The following is a 27,886-nucleotide window of genomic DNA, read 5'->3' as shown; positions in this document are numbered from 1 at the left end:
TCAATACATCTAGTCGTTTACGGGTAGGGAAAAAGTTGATTTTAATATTCTTGGTGGTTCAGGGTAATAAAAAGGTTGATTATAATATTTTTGGTTGTCTGTGGTAGTGACGGGCTTGATTATAATATCCCTAGTGGTCTAGGTTAGTGAAAGGTCAATGTCAATAATATCCCTGCTCTTATACTCGTAGAGTAGTGAAGAGCTTGATTATAGTATCCCTGGTGGTCTAAGGTAGCGAAAAGGTTGATTATAATATCACTGGTGATCTAGAGTAGTGAAAAAGTTGATTGTAATGTCCCTGGAAGTTTAGGGTAGTGAAAGGGTAATGCCAATATCCCTGGTGGTCTATGGTAGTGAAAGGGTTGATAATAATATCCCTGGTGGTCTGGGGTAGTGAAGGTGTCGATTATATTCCTTGGTGGTGTTTAGTAGTGAAAGGGTTAATTCTAATATCCCCTGTGTGTCTAAAGGTAGTAAAGGAGTTACAAACCCGGCAGCACCTATATTGAAGGTTAGGCTAATCACACCAATCACAAAGCAGGTAAACTAATCAAATTGGCCATGCATTTGGCTGAAGAGGAGTGTGAGCAGGGATGGGGGTGGGGGTACATTAGTAACTTCCTATAACAAGAATAGGTCCCCCTCATGCTCTGGGCCCGGTGTGGCTGGACCGGCTGCACAGACTCCGTGTCCGCCCCTGCTTTTTCATCAGTTTGAGGCGTACATATATCTCATACAGGCTTGTCCGCAGTCTTTAATTAAAAGGTAGTGTCCTAAGTTGAAGCCGGAAAGTAATTTAAATGGCTATGTTCCATATCAGGCATTAATTAAAGAACAGCGGGATAATTACAAGCATCATCAATATTACAAGGAACATCAAATTGTTCCAGAGGGGAGTCATTTAATTGGAATCACTTTACTTTTCTACAACTCGTGCATTATTATTATTACTGGCTTCAGAGTCGCTGTGATTATCACCGCCGCCTGCAGGAATTCAATTCAAGACGATTGTTTAAGTGTTTATTTCCGTGCGCCAAAGGCGTCCAAAACCTTTTTTTTGTGATTTGCACATACAGTAGTAGTTTATTGCAGGTTTCATCGACAGATGGAGGAGTAGAAAGACAAAAGGAAAAGGAATTTAGAAAGTCCCACGATAAACAATGATATAACGAAGAAGAAAACAAACCCCGATACACCCTGCAAGCTGGTCCTCAAGTCACTTACAGACTACATAACACATATATCAAATAGGACAAAATGCAACCAAATACATAAAAATCATTGATTTGTGCATTTCTCTTAAATAGTTTTCACCAGGACAATCCTTTTAAGTCCTATTCCTAGGACAGGTCATCAATAGTAGATTGGCAAGGGTCTGTCACCTGGGACCCCCACGATCAGCTATTCACGGACGCCAGCACACATGTGCACTGAGCTGATTTCTTCGGGAAGCAGACAGCTCCGTTCTCACTGCAGTGGTCAGACTTGGTATTACAGGCATTGAAATGAATTAGAAATTTGCCTGTAATACCAGGCCTGGCCACTACAGTGGGAACGGAGCTGTCTGCTTCCTTCAGAAAACAGCTCAGTGCAAGAGAGCAGCGACCCAGCGATCAGCTGAAAGGCAGGGGTCCTGGGCAATAGCCGATCTACTATAGATGACCAGTCCTGAGAATTATAAATAGTTTACAACTGGACAACCCCTTTAAGAAGCATAGTGCTTTGATCCTAAATGACCAGACATGTTTAAGCAATTTTGCACACATGGTGGATTAAAGAGGTTGTACAGTTACTGGACAAACACCCCCTTTAGTGCCCTTTATTCCTGAACTCCTGGCATCATGGCACCCAAAATGTGAGAGCTGATGCCAGGAGAATGACCAGTAAGGCGGCAGTCTCTCATTGGCTGCAGCAATCACCTGACATCTGGTGAAATCATCTGTCACAATGAATACCGGGACCATGACAGCGCAGCGCTAGATTGCAGGGTGCGTATTGCTCCTTTCCTTATTTCAGCACAGGGGGCAGTAAGGGGAGCATGCTGTCCAGTGAGCGGACAACCCCTTTAACACATACTATAGGGCTATGTTAATACTTTTAGAAACTTTTGTTATAAAAATGCTTTGGTTTCTTCCACTTATATTAGGTGTAATGCGTACAAAATGTAAATAAATATGCTTTTCCCATTAAAGAGGTGGTCCAGGACTTTGCTATTGATGACCTGTTCTCAGGATAGGTCATCAATAGATGATCAATGGGAATCCACTGCTTGGGATCCTTGATGCTCAGCTGATATTAGGCCAGCTGTCATTGAAGAAAGAGCTCTGACATCTCTTGGCCATAGTGCAGAAGCCTGGGTTGATATTGAGTTGTGTCTACCAAACTGGCCGTCACACTACAGATAGAGCGGTCTGCTTCCAAGCTCTGTCCACAATGTTAGCTGGCCCAATATCAGTTGATCGGTGGGGATCCCAAGCAATAGACCCCACCGAACAACTATTGATGAGCAACCCCGAGGATAAATAAGGCCATTGTATGACTGCGGTCAACCTGCTTCTTCACTCTATCATGGTGCCACGTTAGCCACCCCTTCGCAGAGGATTTAGGTTGGAAAACATATCGCAAAGGAGGCAGAGTAGGGGCAGCGAGCTCGATAGCACCAAATCACACATCGTCCTACTGGATATAGGAATAAACAATTTCGGTAAAAAGAGAAGTAAGTGGAGAACTTTTTAGATTTGTTCTTTCATTATCTGAAACAAAAACATTCCCAGAATTATCACCCACATCCCCTACTTGAATGTTAGCCATCTTTTGGGGTTCTCCAGTAATATCTTCTCAATGCTTTGCTGGCTTATGCCTCTCAGAAGCATTTTGGGTACAATATTGTTGAGGATGTGTGAGTATCCGTGTCCTCCATATTTCACCAGTCTGTTTTTGGTATGTATATCATGGGAAATGACGATCCTTTCATCATAGCCTTCATTAATCAAAGAGCAGATCCTGCAAAACAAAAAGACTTTAGTGGTCATATTACTTGGAAGCCTTTAGTTACCATGAAGAACGCTGCACTCAAAAAGAAGTCCAGAGGAGCAAAGAAGGATAAATCATAATAGAATATTCCAGAAAATGGTACAGAAGCCATGATCAATGTTCAAGACTCCATTGACCCTCCATTGGGAGCCAACAGAAACCTTGTAAAATCCTTCTGCTAGTGGCCACAATGGTTAAAGGAACTACTGATTCAAAAAGTTACAGTATGTCTTATAAGAACAACCAAAAGACTTCTGTCACATTTCAATAAGCTAATTGGTGTGCTAAAAGACCTACAGCTCAAAATGAAGCAATGGTTCGAACTAGTCAATACGCCTGACTCTGTTAAAAAGCACAAAAGTAAACTATTTTGGAGTTGAACTCAAAGTTTAGTTTGGAGGCAAGTCGCAAGGAATATGCTGATAGATGAAAGGTTCTCACTGTAGTGGCCAGGTTTGGTATTACAGGCAAAGTTCTCATTTATTTCAATGTACCTGTAATACCAAGACTCACCACTGCAGTGAGAACAGAGCTGTGTGCTTCCTGCAGAAATCTGCTCAGTGCAGTAGTGCAAACAGTTCATCACAGGAGGTCCTGGGTGCCGGACAACAGTCAATCTAGTATGGCTGGCCTATTCTGACAGTAGACCATCAGTAGTGTACAACTGGACAACCCTTTAACCACACACTGTTAACCATTGGGGGCTCTTCCACTCCTTTCTATTACATCACACATAAACCATCAACACTGCACCTATGACCCACCTGTCACTGGGGGTTTTGTAGCGGTCACTGTTACTAGAGATCCTGTCTAGTGATGAGTGAACTTTTGAAAAGTTCAGTTCGGCTGCCTCGACAAACTTTTGCAAAAAGTTGGGTTTGGTCCGAAATAGTTTGAACTAAACTGAAAATTCATCAAAACCACTAAAACTGGTGTATAACGCTGTCTAAAAGCCATAAAAGCCTGTTATAACACTATGAAGGTGACTGTTATACACCGGTGGTCAGGACTACTGTTGAGCGAATTCAACCAGTACAACCCTGTTTTGGGGAGACCTTTAATAAAAGCTCAGTTTGGGTTTTTGCAGAACCGAACTTTTAGCAAAGTTTCACCTGAAACAGGGTTCTACTGACTTGGTTTGCTCATCAACACCAATCCTGATATTACTTGGGGCGCCGACACGGGGATTGCTGTTTCTGGCTAAGGCGATGGTTCTCCCTAAACCACAGTGTGGGAAAAAGTCAATCACAATGAACCACAACCGAATTTTTTTGCAATGGTCACAAAGTTGCTTGCTATTTCTTGTGGAAGGGCAGCAGCTGCAATAGTTGATGCTTTGTTCCAAGTTTAGCGGGCAGAGACCTGTCAGCACTACGGCACTTTCTATAATAGCGCCTCAATGAGAGGGGGGATTACAGACGGTTTAGTGAGTAACAGCCGTTGATGAATATACAGGCGGTAGCTGCGCTGAAAGATACCAACAAGTCAATGAAAGAAGAATCCAGCCATTAATCAAGTTAATTAGCAGAATAAGTGCTGGAATTGACTGCCAGAGACTCTGTGATTGGTGAACATCTCTAAACCCTTCAATTATCCGCAGCGCTCAATACAGATAAATTACAGACACGAGTCTTCGGCCGTAAATGTTTTAAGAGGCGGCCAATCATTTCTGATCAAACAACAACAATCAATGAGAAAAGAAAAAAAAATCTGAGGAGTAAACATTGGCAAACCCGAGGCCTCTCCACAAGAGCTTACGATCTAATGGAAATGACATGAGATCCAGGAGATATTATTATACAATAATACAAACAGAATATCCCGTCTGCACCGATGAGAACATTCACAAAGGTAACGAGAAAGAGAACCTTGGCGTTTAACATAATGGCGCCAAGCCGCCAGTGGCCTAGGGCGATTACTTACATTAATCTATGGGTTACATGGGGGTAATATAAGACGTATAAAGTGCTAGTGATGTCTGACAGCGATAGGAGGTTAAGGATAAGATTAGGGGCCCTTCATCACGGGGCGATGAATTGTTTAGATTTTCAGGAATCTGAACAATTATTGTTCTGTGTAAATGCCCCGACTAAACAACGAATGAGAATTCATTCATTTCCCATTCATCATTCAGTTTCTGCATACAGAACAACTCATAGACCCGCCAACCAGGCAGTATCACTTATGAACAACTGCCTGTTTACTGTGAATAAGGCAGGCGGGCCGGAACGATCCCCACTCCTCCACCTCCATTCACTAGTGGGGTTCATTCCTGCAAAAGCTCAGGAATGATCATCAATGAGACGACCTGTCGGGCATCTACCCCCAACAAGTCATCCAATGTAAAAGGGCCCCTAGATAGAAGGAGTACCAAGTCATCATGGCAGGGAAATAGGCATCATCCCTCATATTTCCCATTCTATATACCGTGTAGAGTTGGGAAAGCAGGTCTGTACTTTTGCCTTGTTTAAATTGGTAACTAGTAATTATTAGGAAATTATATAGTACAGGTGTTTCTGGTGGCGCAAAGCGCCGCACAGCTCTGCTACATACACGTAACACGCACAGCTCTGCTACATGAACATCACATACGGCTCTGCTGCATACATTCTTCATGCAACAGGGTATTCCATCCCCTACAAACCCCCGCTGCCTCAGTTGCTATGGAATACTAATGAACACCTAGCCATGTACTTACAGGACCTTTTTATAACGTCACCGTCATGTGATTGGGCACGGATCATGTAACTCAACTCACTTGGGATGGAGAAACTTTGATGACGTCACCGTCATGTAATCAGGGTAGGAACATGTAACTCACTCACTTTTGCTGCACCCCTGATTATGCAGAGTGAGTGAGTTACATGCTCCTCCCCTAATCACATGACGGCGAGGTCATCACATGTCCTTTATCCAGAGGTCATCCTGAGTAAGTGAGTTATGCACCCCTTACAAAACCCCGCAGCCTCAGTTGCTATGGAATAGGACATGTGATGATGTCTCCGTCATGTGAAAAAGGGCAAAGCATGTGACTCCCTCACTCACGCACAGACAGACAAGTGGTTGTTAGTAGTTGGATATAAAGAGAAACATTATGGTGGTATAAGTGGGAGGACTTGCAGATTATGTCTACTTCTAGATATTGAATAGCTTCTCGACACTATTTGAGGGTGAAATGGGTTGTCCACAGAGGCATTAGTGTGGCTTTTAGCTGCAAGGCCTGACATTAATCCAAGTTTAATGAATAACCTGAGATGGAACTGATTTGTTGTATATCTTGAAGCAAGGCTTATAGATATATTTTAGGGCTGTGGCCCATTAATAGGAGATCATCTGTGAATGCCGCTGTACGCAGCTCAAAGTTACCCAACACAAAGCCTCTAATAAAAGAATCCATTTTATCTAGGTGAAACAGCAAGGGATCAATAGAAAGATTAAACAAGGGTGACAGTGGGCTGCCCTGTCCTGCTCCACAAAGAGGTCTACCAGGGGTATTATTACGTTGTTTATCATCAGGGTTGTGGTGGAATGCTTTTGGATATTTGAGAGGTGGCAGAGGCAGACCAGGCCGAACCCCTCCTAGTCAAAGTGACCGATAAAAAGGACCAAAAGGCCTTATTGAAGGCCTTTGCAGTATTTAACCTTAGGAGCATAGAAGGGAGCCTGTCTGAGTTCCCTGCTGCTATCGTAGCAGATCCTGCCCTCCCGATATTTCTAGTGCAATATCTATTAATTTAGAATCCTGACTGGGATGGGATGATAAGAGAAGGAAGAATTAGCTGGAATCTGTTTGACAGTATCTCGAATAAGTATTTATAATCCTGGTTGAGAAGAGAAATCGGTCTACCGGATTGAGGAAGGCTAGGGCCTTTCTGTGGCTTAAGAATCAAAATTGTCTTGGAGTCCACAAAAGAATCTACTTGGGAGTATTGCCAAGGAGTCAGGGCCAGGAGTTTTGCCAGATATCTGCCTCTAGTAATTCCTGTTGCTCCTTGAAGAGCCCCGGGAGAGTTAATGAATCTAGGAAAGTATTGATCTTAGCCAGATTGGTAGATTCTGCCCTGTAGTCCTCAAAATAATCGGATAAAATCTTGATAGGGTAGGGTCTTGGATTTTAAGAAGTGGGTGACATGCCAAGTTCAACTAAGTCAAGTGTGCTAAGAGTGGGCCAAATGTATTACCCCATCTGAAGTATATTCTGAGTCATTCTGATTTGGAGTTGAGCAGAGCCTTTCAGAAAGATGGGATAGTGCCTCTAGAAAGTTGGCTTAGGCATCAGGTGTTACGAGTAGAGTGTCCTGCTTGTGTTCTCAGAACATCTGCAGGGCATCCCAAAATATAAGGACAAAGAAGCAGCATCAGAGGTGGTAATGGGGCTGATTTTTGTATCCAGTATCTCATGGAATAAAGCATCTGCTGAGAGAAGTAGATCAATTCTGGAGAAGGAGAATTCCTTACTTGACAGGTTGAAGAGTCTCCAGGCATCACAGAGAGATAAATGTTGCATAAATTGGGGGTGTAGGGTGGTAAATAAACCTGACGAAGTAAAGCAATCTAATACAGTTGGGGAGCGAGATTGTAATTTCCTGCCACTTTTAAGTTAGGAAGTGGTTTTTGTAGTAAAAAGTACATGCTTAATTTAATGCCATAGTATCAAGGTCTAGAATCATTTCTGAGGCCGGCTTAACACAACCATCATAAAAGGCTTCTGAGGGATCCTTAAGGACCTATGTAAGATGGCGATACACTCGGGGTCTTCTTGCAATGACAATAATCTTTATTTCTGTAGTGCCAACATATTCCGCAGCGCTTTACACATCAGAGGAAACATAGACAAGATAATACCTTAAATACAGTATAATACCTATAAGTAGATTGGGCGATGGCCCTGCCCACAAGAACTTACAATCCATGAGAAAACAGGGTGGGAGGGGGAGGACACAAGACATATTTTCAGGAAACTCATCAATATTTGATGGGCAGGGGTCCACCACTCAGGTAACCAGCTAAAATTGGGCCAGCTGTCATTGCGGACAGAGGCAGGAGCTGACAGCTCTGTCAGTAGTGCAGTGGCCCGGGTTGGCATTGCAGGCGCAGCTGCTATTGAATTCAATGTAATACTGTAGTGGCCAAGAGCTTGGGGTCCCGTCCAGCATCTCAGAATGTATATTTTATGTTCGTGTCGTGCATTGTCTTGTCTGTGGAATGCATCAGGAGGCCAAGAGGTGGTCTACCGTTCCCACTTGGGCCTATTCTCCCCACGAAACTCCCCACCGTAACTAGCTACCAAGAGTGCAGGAGCCCGGACACAGGAAAACACACCGAGGAACCACGTGTGTCCGGAGAAGTAGAAGAACAGCCAGAGGGCGAGAAAAACAGTGACTGACTGACAAGAGCGAGAGAATTACCGGGGGAGTGAATTCCTACTGATAACTAGAGCTGTAGAGGTCCCATTACCCCGTGGATCCTGCCTGCTTCACCTCTGTAAGAACCGTTATGGGGTTACTGGCTATTTATGTTTAAGTAAGCGGTCCCGGTTCTTGTTCAGAAAAGACACTCTGTATGCGTGGACTACTTTATTTCAACTTAAAGCTTCACCGCAGAGAATGGAACATTGGCATCACGAGTGGCAAACAGAACTTCAGGTAACCACTGATACCCCTGTTAGTAACGAGGTCGGGTGCCGAGCTACCACCAGGTGACGAGATGGTAGAGCCCCGTGACAAGGTTTTCTCTCTACCCCGCTGTCTCCTTGGCTGAGGGCCAGCTCCTCGGACCCTGCAATACCAACCCGGGCTGCTACACTATGGACAGAGCTGTCTGCTTCCGGCTCCGTCCGTAAAGATCTCGGCCCCCGGGAACAGCCGATCAGCATGGATCCTGAGCGGCACACCCTTTGAGGACAGCTCGTCAACAGTAAAGTCCTGGACAACCCTAAGTGTTCGGCTTCAGGTCGCACCAGTCTAAGTGCCTCTACTTACCTTCTGATTCTGTCATTATCGCTAGGCATATCCACAGCCGTATTAAACTGGTAGTTCAGCATTTCTGTTCCAAACAAATCATATTCCAGGTACGACCCGAGTGTGGCAAACTCCAGCAGTTTCTGCTCATCAAATATCGTCCTAGGACAAAGAAGTTTTATTACTTAAATGTTGACATTCGGTATTTCCTATTAAGAAGGATTAAGTCTCTCTATATAAACAGACAGGTAGTGATTACATAGTGTGGTCACTTTCCTCACACCCAGATTAATTACACGGATGTCTTTAATCAGAATGATCAAGGCTCGTCCGGGCTCTCCATACTAAATTTCATAGGGGAGATGCAGGATATTTAATTTCCCCTGGTAGTTTTATTCATAACTGGAGGAACTGTCAGTAAAGTGTAATGAAATTTCTTTTCATTGTTAGGAACCATTAGGTGTGGGCTACATCGTCTTGTATGGCAGATCAACACACTTGCCAAGAGCACAATGGCAAAAATGTACTGGACTACAAATAGCCTGCAGGACTACAACATTGACCTGTAGACAATGGAAGGCCGGACCCTAAACTGCTTCCTGTCTTACAGTCATAAGGAGCATTGAGCGATTGGAAAGAGTCGATCCCTGTTTCAGGTCAAACTTTGCTAAACGTTTGGCTCGGTCGAATCTTCCTTCCTTCTTTCTCTTTCTTTTTCTTCCTTTTCCTTCTTCTTCTTCCTTCTTCTTCTTCCTTTTCCTTCTTCTTCTTCCTTTTCCTTCTTCTTCTTCTTCCTTTTCCTTCTTCATCATCTTCCTTTTCCTTCTTCATCATCTTCCTTTTCCTTCTTCTTCTTCCTTTTCCTTCTTCTTCTTCTTCTTCTTCCTTTTCCTTCTTCTTCTTCTTCCTTTTCCTTCTTCTTCTTCTTCCTTTTCCTTCTTCTTCTTCTTCTTCCTTTTCCTTCTTCTTCTTCTTCCTTTTCCTTCTTCTTCTTCTTCCTTTTCCTTCTTCTTCTTCCTTTTCCTTCTTCTTCTTCTTCCTTTTCCTTCTTCTTCTTCTTCCTTTTCCTTCTTCTTCTTCTTCCTTTTCCTTCTTCTTCTTATTCAGTGTTATACACCACTTTTAAGGGCATTGGTAAACTAATTCGGACGAAACCAAACTTTTTGCCCAAATTTAGAGAACTTTTGAAAAGTTTGCTCATCATCACTTAATATAAGGTTTGTCTTCAGTCACCACTTGGGTTGGGCTTTACTATATGTTCTACACTATATATGTGTGATACTGTGTGATTTCAGTTTTGGAGGTTTCATGATGTCTTCCCATTGGCTTTACCAGAATATTGTCTCCCTCATCATCTACACTTAAGACTAGCGGCACATGACATACGAGTACAAGCACTCTGTTATCTCCAGTGGTCTCATTGAATGGATCAGCATCACATCATCTGCTCCTCTTGTTTATAATGTAATGCTTCATCTAGAGTATTTATACAGAATATAGACAGCTCATGTACTATGCAGACTATTCATATGGGCCCGTTCAATGTGTGTCACTATAAGAAGCTTAACAGACTGCCAAGAACCCTAATCAGCAAGAAGGTTTTCAGGCAGCTGCATGGTTACATGTAAATCTTTCTGCTAATTGGAGCTTCAGATGTTGCTGGGATTTGCTGCTGTGAGAGAGACAGAGAGATCTGGTTCATTTAGTGTTTGGGTACAGAGCTGCCTATATGACTGCTGCCATAGAATAGAAGTTTACATGGGGTTACAAATGGTTCTCTTTTTACATAAATGTTACTATTTTTTCCATCCCAATCTCTTTAACATATGTGGAGAGGTATCAAAGGCTTTGTGCCAATTTCTTGGCATAAAAAGGTCATATGTTTTTGGCACACACTGTATGGGCACATACGATTTTTGACCTTTTTTGCCACTCTTAACACTTTTAAAAAGTGAGTGAAGTTTAAACAACCCTCCAGTCTGGGAATAAAATTCTATCCATGGACCAGATATATGACTTGTAGACGATCTTCTCTGCCATTCCTCCATCCCACTAGTTCTGGAAGCAACTGGAGTGCTGCTTTAACCAGGAAGGGGTAGGGCCATCAAAGGACTGGCGGATTTATTAGGTTTTACATCTGAAAATGGCACAAAAAGCAGCATAAATCACCTGCTTACAGTCGGAGTAGATTTCATTTTCTGGCACATGGATGCACCAAATTTATTAAGAGGCATACGCCTCGTTTCTGAATTTTAACGCCAACATGTTTTGGATTTAGACTGGTGTATAAGTAAATTAGAGCCATTACATAGTCTTACAATTTAAAGCCTAGGATCCCCGCTGATCAGCTGATTCTTGGTGCCACTGTCATGACAGTTAGTGCTGACTATAGCACAATGGCCTGGGATGGTAATGCAAAAGAAGCTCCTATTGATTCCAATGCAATACCAACCCTTGGCCACTGGTCTACTCTGTCTGTAGCGGTGTTGGTCCTGAGGACAGGTCATCAGTTAAAAAAAATCCAAAAAGTCCCAGACAAGCCGTCTGATTTGGGTATTTAATACTTACAGTTACTATCCTTGCCATACACAAATAATCAGACAAATGCCAAGAAGCTTATTATAAAAAGCGCGATTATCAAGAGAGCGCTCGGCTTCCACTACAATACCTATCAAGATGAGACATCACAGTCTTGGAGATATCAGCCCCGGCCTCCTGCAGAACGCGCACAATCTGGAAGGGAGACTCGCTGTTTCTGCCAGGATGAATATTCACAGGACATCCAAGCTGTGTCTGAGCCTCAGCCGTCGCCTGAAGAATTTTCTTCTCACTGTCAGTTAGTGGCCACGAGCATCCGATCTCTCCGATTATTCCACATCTTATATCCGTCCCATCTGCTCCTCGGAGAACTTCATCAACTAAAACCTCCGTCAGCTGGTAAGAAGACACATGAATACAGAGGAGAGGAAGAAAGGCAGAGAAGGCATGGAAAACAGCAGAAATAAGTCAACGTAATTATACAAGGGTAGTGGGAAATAGTAACATAGTATGAAGGCCGAGAATAGACCTGTAACCATCCAGCTCAGCCTATTACCCCCCCTGTGGATCCAGAGGAAGGCAAAAACACCAATGAGGTAGGAGCCAATTTTGCTCAATTTAGGGGAAAATAATTTCCTTCCCGACACGAATGGTGCAGATCTGGAACTAATTTCACTCTTTTAATGCGCACCAATGGTTCAGGGAATTCGATGGTTCAGGGATTTCGATGGTTCAGGGATTTCGATGGTTCAGGGATTTCGATGTAGTTTTTGGCACAGAAACAATACGGAATTTGATGTGGATTTTCCATTTCAGAAAATCTCTGCCATTTTCAGCCACATGTGAACGTACCCCAATACAAAAAAGTTCCCACCCACCATCCAATAGTCCAGAAATGTGTGAATGTCTGGAATGTCACAATTCTGAAAGTCTTTTGATTAACCCCTCGAGGGCGCAGTACGTTTTTTATTTTCATTATTGTTATCTCCTCCCACTTTGAAAAAAATCTTAACTTTTTTTTGAACACTATTTTCATCAGCATTTTAAAGGGGGGGGGGGGGCGACAACATTGCCAAAAGTTTAACTCAATTTTTCTTACGCCATTTACCATGTGAGATAACGGACATAATATTTTTATAGTACACTCATTACAAACACAGCAATATCTTTATTTTTTGTTCTATGCTGAAGGCAGTTTGCAGGGGGGACGAGTGGGGGTTTGTTTTTTTTAATAGCCTTTATTTAACGCTTTATTGCACTTTTTGTTGAAACACATTTTTTGGCCCTACAAGGGACTTGCAGATGTGATGACTGGTACACTACACCGTAATACTTATGTAGTGCAGTATAGTATACTTTTCATCAATCAGTTATCACAGAGGCAAGAAAGTCTAAATTTAATGGATGCCCTTCACAGACTAGAATTCGCTAAAACACAAATTTTATTGAATAACTATTTGTTAAAAACAGACACTATTGGGCACAGATGCCCCCCAAGAAATAAAATGGATCTGTTCTGATTCTTGGGTAAAGAATCTTGGTTTTCATCGATCAGCAATCAGACTGTGCTGGAGGCTGGCATGCCCGGCAGATCCAGAGGCCTTCGGCTGGGTTCTCACAGGGCGGATTCTCGGCGGAAATCTCGCGGTTTGGCTGCAGCGAAAAACCGTGAGATTTCCGCAGGGAGAACCGCTGCTGCAAAACCCGCAGTGGGTTGAAGCACGGCCGCAGTGAAAAAAAAAAATGGACATGCTGCGGTCGGCAAATCCGCGCCACAGTGGCGGCTTCTACCGGCTTAGCCGCAGCGGATTTGCCGTCCCGTGTGGATGAGATTTCTGAGAAATCTCATCCACATGGCTGGCTAATCCCGGGATTAGTGGCTGCATGCAGATTTGCCGCGGCGAAATTCCGCACGGAATTTCCGCGGCAAATCTGCCCCCTGAGAACCCAGCCTAAAGGGAACTTTCAAGTATGTAGATGGAAAAAGTACTTGAAAAAGACGCAAGTCGAAACGTTGTATTACCATCTGTGAAGGAAATAAAAGGAGAAACCATCTTGAAACCACCGTGTGTGCGGCCATCGCTTTATACTTCACTTCATAAAGGGAACTTTCACACGTGACAAAACTAGTGTGTTGGACATCTCAGCATCACAATGTTAGCCCAATGGGGCTTGAGCTCCGCAGCTGCTATAATCCACCCATTTTTGCTTCAAAACCGCAAGATTACATCCCGCAGTGGAAAAGCTTTCTGCTGCAGAATTAAAGGCGTCTTGTGGAATTGTTGCTGCAGATTTCTAACATACAGGAGATGCAATTCCGCAATTAAAGTTAGTGTGAAAAAATTCAAGAAATTCCACAAGACGTTCCACAGAACGTGTTCTGAAGTTAAAACCGTCACAAAATGCGCACTAATTGACAAAATCTGTTTCTGCGCTGCGTCCTGCAAACAATTCTGTCCCGCGTGGAAATATGGGAATCCATCGACACTCTGCAATCACATTGTAGTTAGCCAATGGATGAGGGAAGGAGCTACCACCCTGTCACCCACTTAGGCCTCATGCCCACGGCCATGACGGACTCCGCCAGCGGAATATCGCAGCGGAGTCCGCCATGGTGCCCCCTAAATCCACTATAGTCACCACTATGGATCCGCTGTACGTGTCCCGCCTGGCGGGCCAGCACGCATGCGGACGGCGGTGGGCGGGGACGCGTATTCACGCGATACTTCCGCTGTGCTACAGGCTTCCATTGACTACGGCAAATAGAGCATGCCATGGTTTCTTTCATGCTGCGTAATTCTGCAGCATGAACATTTTGCTATTAGGTTCAATAGAACCGAATAGCTCCAGGGTAATGCCACGGATTTCCGCCACGTGAAACGCGGCAGAAATCCATCCATAGGCACTAGCCCTTACATGCTGTGATTGATAAGGGCCAATAGGGGCTGTAAAGAAATTAATAAATGTCGCTTATCAAAAATAGTATATATGCTTATCAATCTATTTTAGCAAAAAGAATATTTTAGCAATATATTGTATGTGTAACAGAAGTCATGACTGATTTTGAGGAAGTAACCTGTGGTTTCTGTCTACACTGAAGGTCTACGTCTGATCTAAGTGGAATCAGGAAGTTCTAAGGCCAGATGTCTCGGGATGTAGCAAGACAGGGCCTAACCGCAAAGAGTTTTCATGAATCTCTGTCTAAAGTTAAATGTCTAAAAATCATATGAAATCAGCTATTTTCTTTAATGTCATTAAGTCATGTGTTTTTATCAGATGAATGTATGTATCATGAGGTTATTCCTTGTATTACCAAAGGTCGCATCCCTGCGTGGGCGATCTTCTATATAAACTGAGACGATACAGACAATAAACAGAGTCACTTGTTTCAAACCATATACTGTGTGTATAGGTCTGTGCATGGTCTCTCAAAGGAGCGCTCCTCCTGCTTAGGTCAATTCGGAACCGACAACATAACTGACCAGTCTGTTTGAACAAATTAACCCTCGACAGTTCTTGGCGCCCAACGTGGGGCGGGGCTTACCTTTACGGGACATCGCAACCAGTAGACTGAAACAAACTCCTGGCCCGTTGACGTGGATACTGGATTCGGAGACCCCAGACTGCAAACACCGGTGTAACAGGTAAGAGCTTATCTTACTATTATACAGTCTGGATTCTTTTGATCTGTGTGTCTCTAACGGACTAGAGGTATGTTGTTGCCTGTTTCCTATATTTTCTGCCCCGTCCATATTTTAGAGTGAATAAGTTCATTTAACTGTCCTAGACGGAAGAACTCACTCATTGGGACTTAAAGAGTCATGTTGTCTGTATTGGAGATTGAAATAATTGTTATTGTTATAGTCTCATTTCTGGCAGTCATATTCTTACTCTGGATCTGTTATAATATTACTAAAAGTTCCCTAAGAGGTGAAGTCTGGTCTCCCCTGAATCCTAGTGTTTGAAGTTGACCACGTTTTAGTTCTGTAAATCTATTCCGGGACAGGGAACTGTGTGTTCCCAGATAGTCTCAGTGATTATCTTAGTTTACTGTGTGAAATATACGTCCTGTATACTTAGTGAAGAATAGTCGGAAGTGGTCAAGATGGGGTCTGAACAATCTAAGATATATCAGACTCCTATTGAGATAATTAAAGATAGAGAAGGGGAGGACATTTGCAGACAAGCCTATAAAGTTTACAAACGTATAGGCCTCAAGAAGGTGGGAACATTCAATTATGAATTTTGGTCACAATATGAGGATAAGCATAGAAAGGAAATAAGAAATAAGGGTTTGGAAAAAGGCATGAAGGCTATTCTGGACTGCTCTAAAACAGCAGAAGACGAACACTGGGACTCCGAATCCCGAGGCAAGGGCATTTTAGTTTATTGTCCTATGCCCCGGCCACCAATAGACGTTCCCATGGAAACCCCTACGGTTCCATTAGTCTCTCCTGTCGTCCCGGCCGCTCCACCAATGTCTCCAAATAATCCCTTTAATTCTCTGTATCCCAATTTGCCACCCTTGCCTCCTACGTATCCACAGGCTACTGCCCAGATGGATACACCTCCATACAGCCCTCAATCAGGATCCCCGGGCCCTGAAGTAAATAGAGGTCCGGCTTGGGATTGTCCACGTTGTGGTCAACAGAATGCCTGTTTTAAAGAACTCTGTACAGTATGTGGGACTCCACGTCCCAGGGATCAGTGTAGACAACCGATTCCCTTGTTCCCAGTTACAACCTCCACTACCCATTATAGAGAACCAAACAGACCGAGTCCACCATTGGGCACGGTCAGACAAGAGGACACTGACAGACCATCGTCTTCTAATGACAGACCTACGGACGCACATAGACCAACTCCCGGGTCTACAGTCACTACATGGCGACCCTGGAGCGCCACAGACCAGATGGCACTGTGTCAGCAACTGCCCGATCCCCAGACAGAGCCAGCAGCTTTCCATAGAAAGTTGGAAGTCATACAGAAAAACTACTCTGCCACTTGGACAGATATGGAATGTCTTATGAATGTAAAATGTCCTCTGGGCCTTTACAATAGTATTGCTCAATTTTGTGGTCTTGAAGATCGCCCAGATGACCCCCAGACATTACTTAGTGGTACTCAATATGTTGACAAGGTTAAGACCTGGTTTAAGGACAAAGCCCAAGAGAGACGTACAGCCCTAACCCAGTGTAGACAGAACAAGGGCGAGTCTATTGAATGTTACTTTGGCCGTTTAGAGGAAGTTGGCAGAGATCTGGGTTTATATGATTGTCCAAAAGCAATACGTAATGCTGCTTTTTGTGAAGCCTTTATGCAAGGAATAGATAAGCGCCTGTCTGAACGCGTTAAAGCATGTACCCCCGATTGGCGACAGGCCAAACCGCGTGATCTATATAAGAAAGCTGTAGGATTTGTCATGGATACAGAAGACCACGCAAAGAGTGTTATGATTAAACATTACACCATGGAGGGGGACACAGTCCGACTTAACGACAGCAGGCGGGAGACCCGTAAGTGTTATAACTGCGGGAAGACTGGACACTTGGCCCGTAATTGTAGAGCCCCTAAACGCCCTAGACAGAACATGTCAGACGAAAGGGGGCAACAGGGAAGTACGGCCACTACCACATCATCCCGCCCACAGGGAAACAACGGGTATACCAATTACCAATGAAGGTCTGGCACTCCTTCCCCCGTGTCCCTTATAGTTACTGACGCACGTGGGCCACAAATTTTTCAGCCTCTAAAAATCCAGGGGAAGGAGGTGCCCTTTTTAATTGACACAGGGGCCACTAAATCATGTGTCAGTACCTCACAAGTCAATGACCTTAGTATTCCCCTCTCAGACTCCATAGCCATAGCCGTTGGAGTGTCCGGTGAACCAACACCCATGCGTGAGACCGAGCCCATAGAAGTCTCTTTTCAAGGGTCACGAGTCCTCACTCGCTTCCTGGTGTCACCCGCTGGGGATTGCATCATGGGAACCGATGTGATGGGACCCCTGGGGTGCTGTATTCAGCTCCATCCTTCCGGTGAGGCTCATGTCAGTACCTCTGCGGCCGACCACCAAGTATTCTGTCTCATGGCAGCAGACTTGGTCACTCCGCCTCCTTCTTGTACTGTATATGTGTTGACCCCAGAAGATACACAGGTTCTCTCAGCAGTGCCAGAGACCCTTTGGGCAAAAGGGAAGACAGACTTGGGCCATCTCCACGTACCCCCAGTCATGGTATATCTCAAAGATGGGGAAAAAGCCCCCATGATCCGCCAATATCCCCTAGCCATGGCACAGGAAGACGCAATAGCCTCCACTATTACAGAGTTATGTGCCTTGAATGCTTTAAAACCTTGCGTCTCACCCGCTAACACGCCACTCTTCCCAGTTAAAAAGAAAGGGAAGAAAGGCGAACCTGATACCTACCGGATGGTTCACGATCTAAGAGAAATCAATAAGGTGACCATCCTAGAAACACCTTTGGTCCCCAATCCTTACACTCTGTTGTCCACCATACCTTCCGGAACCTGTTGGTACACTCTGATCGATTTAGCCAATGCATTTATGTCCGTCCCGATCCACCCCGATTGCCAGTACCTGTTTGCCTTCACATTCCGAGGAAAACAGTACTGCTGGACTGTCCTACCACAAGGGGCACAAAACAGCCCAAATCAATTCACCCGATGTATGAGGCTTGTACTTGATGCATGGACGGTCCCACCAGGTGTGGCCCTGCTTCAGTATGTTGATGATCTCCTACTCTGTGCACCGGACAGACCCACCTGTGTTGCGGCTTCACTCAGCCTCCTTTGTTTTCTTGCAGACAGTGGGTGTAAAGCCAGTAAAGACAAATTACAGTTTTGCAAATCTCATGTTGTGTTTCTTGGTCACTGCCTAGGTCCTGGTACAAAACACCTCACGCCAGAACGTACCAAGGTGGTGGAGGACATGCCACTCCCTACCTCCCATGCTCAGTTGCGGACATTTCTGGGGTTAGTTTCATATTGTCGGCCGTGGATTCGCTCTGCCTCCATGACCATGCAGCCTCTGTACGACTGCCTGAGTTCTGAGCCATTTGCTTTGTCTCCGGAAGCCGAGTCAGCTTTCCATCAGCTGAAAATACAGATTACCAGTGCTCCAGCACTGGGTCTGCCTGACTATGATAAACCCTTCCAGATGTTCGTGACTGAGATGGCGGGACATGCTACTGCCGTCCTCACACAAGAGCATGGTGACAAAAAGCGCCCTGTAGCATACTACAGTGCACATCTTGATGCAGTAGCCAGGGGTTCACCCTCCTGTGTAAGAGCAGTTCTGGCTGTACAAGCACTACTTGAGAAAGCTTCTGAGGTGGTCCTAGACTACCCTCTTGTGGTCCTCACGCCCCATGACGTACATGGAATTCTGACACAAGTGAGCCGTAGACATCTTTCTCTTGCTAGACAGGTCAAAATGGAACTTGCAGTACACTCTTCATCCAATGTCTCATTTCAACGTTGCACAACTTTGAATCCGGCCACCTTACTGCCATTAGGTGACACTGATTCAAAAGGGGGAGTAAGCACAGGGGATCAACTTTTTGTCAATTCCCTAGGCGAAGAGGAAGCTTTTGACGCCGAGCACCAGCATGACTGTGCTGCTCTGATGGAGCAGGAGACAGCTGGATTTGCTCATGTCACAGATAAGCCTCTCCTGAACCCCCACCTTGAAATGTTTGTGGATGGATCACGATACCAGAATGAGATGGGCAGATTTGTGACAGGGTTTGCTGTAGTATCAATGAATGAAGTACTGATAGGCCGCGCCTTGCCCCCACATATGTCAGCACAGGAAGCGGAGCTGTGCGCTCTGACCGAGGCCTGCAAGTTAGCCCGGGGAGTCACTGCTAATATCTACACGGACTCCAGGTACGCGTTTGGCGTTGCGCATGATTATGGGCCGATTTGGCGCGCGCGGAGCTTCCTAACAGCTCAAGGCAGACCGATAAAGAATGGTGAGGCAGTAAGTAATTTAATGTCAGCTATCATGCTCCCGAAGCAGGTAGCCATAATAAAGGTAAAGGCACACACCCAAGGGGACTCCTTGGAAAGCAGAGGCAACGAGAAGTCAGACGGAGCAGCTAAGGCTGCAGCCCTGCTGGACTGGAGGGCACCCGTGTGCAGAGTTCAGACCAGGTCCTGCCCAGCGGAGGAGGATCCTGATCCCCCTGCCAAGGACCAGACCCTCTCTGTCCCACCACAGAAGGAGGTGGACCTACTCCCCTCAGGGCAAGAGCAGGAGCGCTGGGCAAGTGCAGGGGCAGTAAAAGGAAATGAAGGTTGGATGATGGGTTCCCGTATGTGTTTACCTGCGGCTGCCTATCCTAGTATGGCCCTTTTGGCTCATGGAAAGGTGCACGCTTCTCGTAATGCCATGGTAGCCCTGGTGGAGAAAATGTGGTACGCTCCGGGATTTGACAGGATGGCAAAGGCATACGTCAAGGCTTGTGAAATCTGTGCACTACACAACCCCGGTCAAGTAGTAAAGACCCCTCGGAAGTGCACTCCGCGACCTTTGTACCCCTTCCAGAGACTACAGATAGATTACATCCAGCTGCCCAGATCAGGAAGGTATGAGTATGTCCTGGTATGCATTGACCTCTTTTCCGCGTGGCCCGAGGCCTACGCGGTCACGAAGGCCACTGCCCAGGCCACTGCAAAGAAACTTGTGTCAGAGTTAGTGTGCAGATTTGGGGTACCAGAGACCATTGAGAGCGACCGTGGTACTCACTTCACTGGTGAGGTAATGAAGGAAGTCATGTCCGCCTTAGGAGTAGAGCAGGCGTTTCACACCCCCTATCATCCGCAGAGCTCCGGAAAAGTAGAAAGACTCAATGGCACCCTCAAACTTAAGATACAGAAAGCCATGGTTGAAACAGGAAAACCTTGGCCCGAGTGCCTACCTCTGGCCCTCTACTCAGTACGGACCACGCCAAATAGGAAAACAGGACTGTCTCCTTATGAGATTCTCTTTGGCTCCGTGCCCAGGTTAGGACTGTATCACCCCCAAGCTCTATCCCTGGGTCATGATAAAGTTACTTCCTTTGTGCAGGACTTATGCCAAAAGCTAAAAATAACACACGACCTAGTCTTCTCTTCTATTCCAGACCCTGATAGTTTGGAAGGATCCCACTCTCTGAATCCCGGAGATTGGGTGGTGGTAAAGAGACACGTCAGAAAGACTTTGGAACCTCGCTTTGACGGACCATACCAAGTGCTGTTAACCACTCCCACCTCGGTCAAGCTAGAAGGCAAACCCACTTGGATCCATGCCTCACACTGCAAGAAAGTTCCAACGCCTCAGCACCACGAGGGGGGTGGAGAGTAAGCCCAACCCAGGGTGGGGGAGGAGGATGGCAACCTGGACACCAGCATTGATAGTCTGGATAGGTGTATTATTTACCCTTTGTTTTCTTGGACTACTCTCTTTTCGGGACAATTCTTCATCAACTGTCGATGTAAGAAGAAGATGGACTGTTTGGGCGGAAGGACACCCCAACATGTGGGAATACTTTGCAAAAGACGTACTGAATATTTCCCACATGTGCATGCCCAACCTGCGGAGTGGGGAAGATATTTTACGGACTTGCTTACTGTCTATCCCCACTCCAATAAAGACACTTCGCGATATATATTCAATAGTGCATAATGATAGTGATGTGGAAGAAAGCAATGTTATCCAGGAAAATACCTTTCTTAATGTATATGAATATTGTTCCTATTGTGATGCGGTCAAACATACACTTTATATTTCACACAAACAAATGGTAAGAGATTTGTTTAGATACATGAAGACAATAATACATTTTAAAAAGTCAAATGTCGGCTGTGATCTTGGGACTTGTTCCGATCGCCATATTTGGGGTCAGGAAGGAATTTTTCCCTTTTATACAAGGATAATTGGCTTTTTCCTAAAAGGGTTTTCGCCTTCCTCTGGATCAACTCAGCCTCAAAATTCCCCATAATTGTCATTCCTGTGTGTGACTTCCTGATGTCCAAAATGGGGGAATGATAAGGGCCAATAGGGGCTGTAAAGAAATTAATAAATGTCGCTTATCAAAAATAGTATATATGCTTATCAATCTATTTTAGCAAAAAGAATATTTTAGCAATATATTGTATGTGTAACAGAAGTCATGACTGATTTTGAGGAAGTAACCTGTGGTTTCTGTCTACACTGAAGGTCTACGTCTGATCTAAGTGGAATCAGGAAGTTCTAAGGCCAGATGTCTCGGGATGTAGCAAGACAGGGCCTAACCGCAAAGAGTTTTCATGAATCTCTGTCTAAAGTTAAATGTCTAAAAATCATATGAAATCAGCTATTTTCTTTAATGTCATTAAGTCATGTGTTTTTATCAGATGAATGTATGTATCATGAGGTTATTCCTTGTATTACCAAAGGTCGCATCCCTGCGTGGGCGATCTTCTATATAAACTGAGACGATACAGACAATAAACAGAGTCACTTGTTTCAAACCATATACTGTGTGTATAGGTCTGTGCATGGTCTCTCAAAGGAGCGCTCCTCCTGCTTAGGTCAATTCGGAACCGACAACATAACTGACCAGTCTGTTTGAACAAATTAACCCTCGACATGATCACGATTGATCGCAGCATGTAATGGCTTAAATGGTCAGGAAAGGAGGTTTCTCCGCTCCTGGCCATTGGTGCGGGGTGCCGGCTCTTCCCTGCACAGGATTCCCACGCTGACCTTATATTAGACTGACGTAAAAAAACACGACGGCCTAAGCCAAGTCCGCTTTGGTGAAAACTCGTATGGCTGGTCAGTAAGGGGTTAATTGGACTTTTTGCACAGAACGGTCATGCTTTAAAACCATATTCATTACGTAGCCTCCTCCATTTTATTTGCTATAGCAGCGCAAAAAGCGGATCCCTCCTTTAATAGCAAGATTCTAAGGACGAGTCTTCAGAGACTCCATGGAGAAGCGTCTACGGGTGATACAATGTCGGCATGGAGACTCATTGTATTATGAAGAACAAAGAAGATCCTGTCAGCCTGAGCGAGCCCTGAAGATGACGACGTTCTGCAAATTAGAACCGTTTTAATGAACGCGTCTAAAACTTGCAATCCAAGTCTGGAGTTCTGATCGTTAACATATACGAACACTTCTGCCTATAATGAAAACAACTGGAAATTGAGTCCTTCTGGAAATGTTGGGTGACAACTAATATGACTGCCATTAGGACTCCTCCGGGGTGTCATGTAGGTGGAGCTTAGTTATAAAATAATGTGCAGTGAGTGGAAGGCAAGAAGAGAAGCGGGTGGCATCACTAAAAGGATCTGGAGAAGTATAATTTGGGGGTGTAATGAATGCCGCCTGGTTTCCTCATAAATCCCAACAACCCAAAATGTTAAGGTTTTTTTGTAAATGGGACCACAAAGAGGTGTGGCTTATGCAAATTTGCATAAAGGGGGCATTCTCTTGTGCAGCAGAGCTTACAATATCCTTCGACTTGAGATTCAAATGTTTAGGGGTTTGCGGCTTTCTTCCTTGTCTGATTGTGTTACAGCAATGATTTAAACCAAATGAATGTAAAGTTCTCACTCTAAAGTTTCCCGATTTGCCAACTCAGCTGATTCTACAGACAGTCACACTATTTTCAGCCTCCTTCAACCAGTGATAGATGCATTTCACCCTGTTGTTAGGGATGGAGGGTAAACATAAGGGGCAGGCAGAGCCGTACTTGCCTCTATGCAGTGAAGGTCCAGTGCCTCGGGTGTCCAGCCAAGGAAGGGTGGTACTAGGAAATTTTTAAATCCTTTTTTACCCTGCTACGATCCCCTGCCTCCCATCAGACTGACAAGGGGAGGGGATTCATGTTGCCGGAATGCACTGTCATTGAGGGAGGGAGACAAGAACAGCCTTCTCCTCTCTTGCCCAGATGGAGTGCTTCGTTGATTGGTGGAGCATTGATAGAGGCCAGAAGTCTATGTTGCTGGCCCCTCCATAAGTGTCATACATGTAATGTCTTTTGTAGGTGCGCTGTGCAAAAGTGTCTTGTCATTCTGGTATGTGTATTGCACAGCTGCAGCAAATGAGGAGTTAAGTGTTTGCAAGAGACTAGGAGATGCTTGCAATGTATCAATTTGTCTTGTCACATGGTGTGAGTGAGGATATAAAAAAAGAGACTGGTGGGGTCTTCAATTCTGGGATTTACATGGAGAGTGCCAGACACATGGGGGTACCTGCAACTCCCATGTGGTCAAGAATGGAGGAGGAAGAGCGGTTCCTGAATATCTGTGTGCCAGTGACTATGGAGGAGTGCTGGTGGTGAGTTAAGGCCAAATGCCCGTGCGGAGGTACTTGCTGTTCCTATGCAGCCGCACTGTGCCTCGAGATCACCACGTAGAGGTACCTTAATTCTGCTGTTCCTACACCGCGTCCTGTGCCTAGGGATCACCGTGTAGAGGTACTATAATATTTTTGTTTGCCTGCAGGTCCGTTCTGTGTAAACTGTGCCTCTCACCATTGTTTCTGCAAAGTAAAGTTTTGCCAGTCCCTGACTATTCCCAGGGACCTGAGGTATGTTACTCCAGTCTACGGGTTCAACTATTTACCACCAAGGGTCTTTTGGTGTGTAACGGAATGGTGGCGTCACCCGTGACAACCCCTATACCTGTTCGCAAAGTTATTGGGCATCCCTTTCCGAGGGGTGCCCAAAAGAGGTCCAGCGCTGCCCTGGCCAAGGCCATATGTGTCCCTCCGGAAGGGAGCGTGGTAAGTGCCACCGTGACCAGTGTCCATTCTGCCCTCCCAGCTTCTCAACATATGCCCTGTGTCCGGGGTCACCCTACGGGATGCTGCACAGCAGCTGTCAGTTTGCTGCTCCACTAATCAGAGCTGGGTGCACAAGCCTGTCACATGGGTGACCCGGAAGTGACAGTGGCGCATGGTCCTACTGAAAGGACACTGGACCTCTTCTCCACTCATAGAAAAGACCCCGCCCTTAAAGGGAGTCATAAAAAAAAAAAAATACAACTATGTACTTGCATGAAAAATGCGCGGGAAAGATCGCTTCCAATAGATCTTAAAAGTAAAAATTCCATTGCACTCGCATGCAAATTGCATGTCATGTAGAGATGAGCGAGCGCGCTCGGATGAGTCAGTTACTCGAGCAAGCCTCGCTCTTCTCGAGTAACTGCATTCTTGTCCGAGCATGCTCGGGGGGCAGGGGGGTGAAGAGAGAGAGCTCTCTCACTCTCTCCCCCGCTATGCCCCCCTCGGAGCACGCTCGGTCAAGAATGCAGTTACTCGAGAAGAGCGAGGCTTGCTCGAGCAACTGACTCATCCGAGCGTGCTCGCTCATCTCTAATGCCATGTGATTTTTTTTTTTAAGATCCCATAGGAAATAATAGGTGATGCCTTACTAGGAATCGCCCAAAAATAGGACATGTAGTGATTTTTCAATCTTATTGCAGCTCTGAGTGGAAAATCACTCGTGCAAATAAACTTCAGGTCACCCATGTGACAGGCTTGTGCAGCCGGCTCTGATAAGTGACTTAAACTTACGCTTGCCAGTTAAAATACGCGAGCTCAAACCGCCCCCAGAGGAACACATACTCAAGCATCGTAGGCCGATCCTGCCTCGCCTACCCCTACTGCGACAATGACCTTCATAGCAGTGGGACGGAGACTGGCGACCTGTCAAACTGTGGCAATCAGTGCCGGCACTATGCCAGCTATCACAGCTGACATCAGGGGATGGCTGGCAAATTTTAACCTTTAGGACAAGCACACAGCACCGACCCAAGAGTAGCAGTCCACCCCAAGGGCTCCTGAAGACGAGCGTGGGCACAGATACTCTTGTGATAGCGTGACTTTTTGAGCTGTGAAGGTTGCGCTATCGAGCGTATTGGCGCCTTTGATTGCACTTCCTGCGCTGCTGGACACACTTTATACTCAGCGGTGACATCCCGTAAAAAGGGACAGGTTTACCGGATGTCGCTGCCCAGCATGAATCAGTGATGCCACTTGGCACGTGACCCGCTCTGCGATCAGTGAAGGGGCACACTTGGGGATAGTAATTAAATAGCAGATTTCATGCTGGCAGAACAGAAGTTGATTTGGACATATAAGAAAATAACTCGGACAACCCCTTTAAGGATCCATAAATACAGATTTGTACAGTAATACGGCCACGTGCATAAGAACTTAGACTCAAATTTAAAGTCTCCCGGGATGCGGTGCCCCGGGACCCTAAAAAAGGAAGAGGCATCATCTAGGATCAGGTCAGGCCTCCGGCATGAAATTCCGACAGATTATACCATGTTTCCCCCAAAATAAGACACTGTCTTATTTTAAAATTTGCCCTAAAAGAGGCCCTAGGTCTTATTTTTGGGGAATGCCTTATTATCCCTCCCGCTGCTCTCCGGAGCCCCAACGCAGTACCCACCGTCCTCTGTCGGCCACACAGGTTCACTTTCTGGTTACGTGGCTCAGCCAATTCATAAATCCTGCATCCTGGAAGCGATGGCTGTGATTGGTTTTTTGAGCACTGCTCAGCCAATCAATGCAGTGCTCAAATTACCAATTACAGCCATCGCTTCCAGGATGCAGGATTTATGAATCCCGTACCCAGGAAGTGATCTTGTGTGGCCGGACGAGGACTTCGGGAACTGTGTCGGGGCTCTGGAGAGCAGCAGGAGGGACCTGAACCGAGCCTGCTAGTTTATGAATTCCTTTTTTCAGGGTAGGTCTTATTTTGGGGTAAACAGGATATCATGCGTCAGAAACTATGTGAGTTCTGGTAGTTTAGTTATACCAATAAGGGTAAAAATGAGAGTGAAAATTATAATTTATGTGTTGTCGATATGCTAATATTTTGTGTACCTGCTCGACAGACTTTGACCGGGTTTCAGGACTGTGAGTTGCATCTATGTAGAATCCGGCACCTGAGATAATGTGGACGCCAGTTTCCTGCGCCAGCCATTTAAGCGTCTTTACGTCTCTGCTGATTCCACTAGTGGTGTTTTCCACTATACAGCCTCCTCCTGTGGCCTTAAAGGCAATGAGCTCTTCTTTTATTGCTTCCACCTCCTGGTTCAGGAGAAGGTTGTCCTTATTACTGTATGGATTTTGCTTGACCCAGAACAAGTTCTTCATAACGATGGGTCCATCAGCCAAGTTGGCTTGGTGCGCGGGTGGTGGACAATAACAGCATTCAAAAGTCATGGTCAAGTGTTCATGCGTCAGGGTGTATCCAAGTTGATCTGGAGGGATGAACCCTAAAACAGTCTGTATTTTGCCGCTTAGAGAGGACATGTTCTATGGTCCAAATATTACTAGGGGAAAAAGAAACAATGAGTTAAAGGGATAAATGTCTGATTGTTGGGGTAAGTCTGACCACTGAGACCCCCAGCGATCTTGATACCGATGCACCATATGAGTAGATCAGCAATGTACATGACTGATCATCCATTCACTTCTATGGGATGGAGTGAGATTGCCGAGCACCACGATCTCAACCACTCTAATTCTAGGAGGCATTTGGTGAGCCAGTCTTGGGATCACTGAGTCCCAGCGGTCAGCCATTTATGTGTGAAATGACTTTTACAAGAGAGCGAGATTAGATACAGCAGCTCCATTCGGAGTTACCGCCAGTGCTTGTAGGTGACGTCTTCTCCGATTGTGGTCCCACAAAGTAATAATGTCCCCTCCGTGGCTCTACTTGGTAATAGTGCTCCCTGTGTGTCCCAATTAGTAAGATAGGCCTCACTTAGATATAGTGCCCCTTCTATGACTCCACTTAGATATGGTGCCCTCCCTGTGGCTCCACTTACAGTGCACCCCGTGTTGCTCCAACATTACGCATGACAGACCCAATCTTCTGCGATCACACGCTACTGGTGGCACTGCATGCTCCATGGAGAGCATAACCCGACTCTTACTATTGGTACAGTGTGCCGGAGACCGGGGGGGGGGGGGGGGGGCAGTCCATTTATGGTCTGTATAGAGAGCGTGCGGCACCCAGCAAGTAGCAGAGAACGGAGGACAGAAAATTGTACTGCTGCTGGAATTTGGAATGGGATTTGCTGAGTTGATGTTGGGACATTCGGCTCTAGGCCCCCCTACACGACGGGCTCTATAGCGGCTGGGTGGTCTATTGCCATTGGCAGCAAGCCACTGATTTAGACTAATAATACTGTCAGCTCATCAAATTTATTGTTTTTACATGTCCGACCTAAATTTTATACTTGTAGCCTGATTATTTTTTTTCTGCAGATCTGAAGTGAACATGGTCTCCAAACGTTATAGCAAAGCAAGCAATGCTGCTCCTCACGAGGTGGGTATAGG

At 45.4% G+C, this 27,886-nt stretch overlaps 1 protein-coding gene across 1 annotated transcript in view; it reads right to left on the bottom strand.

The window, feature by feature from the left end:
- Nucleotides 1–1,006: 1,006 nt before the first annotated feature.
- Nucleotides 1,007–27,886, bottom strand: part of PTER (phosphotriesterase related) — a 32,894-nt gene continuing 6,014 nt past the window's right edge. Inside the window, exons 2-5 of the mRNA XM_066585559.1 lie at nt 26,423–26,874; nt 11,662–11,927; nt 9,015–9,155; nt 1,007–3,003 (exon numbers count right to left, since the gene is read on the bottom strand). Of these exons, the coding sequence (XP_066441656.1) occupies nt 2,793–3,003; nt 9,015–9,155; nt 11,662–11,927; nt 26,423–26,854 (1,050 nt within the window). The 5' untranslated portion in view covers nt 26,855–26,874 and the 3' untranslated portion in view covers nt 1,007–2,792. The remainder of the gene's footprint in view (nt 3,004–9,014; nt 9,156–11,661; nt 11,928–26,422; nt 26,875–27,886) is intronic.

This window comes from Eleutherodactylus coqui, chromosome 12, assembly GCF_035609145.1.
Source record: "Eleutherodactylus coqui strain aEleCoq1 chromosome 12, aEleCoq1.hap1, whole genome shotgun sequence".
NCBI lineage: Eukaryota > Metazoa > Chordata > Amphibia > Anura > Eleutherodactylidae > Eleutherodactylus > Eleutherodactylus coqui.
This window is presented reverse-complemented; position numbering and strand designations above follow the sequence as displayed.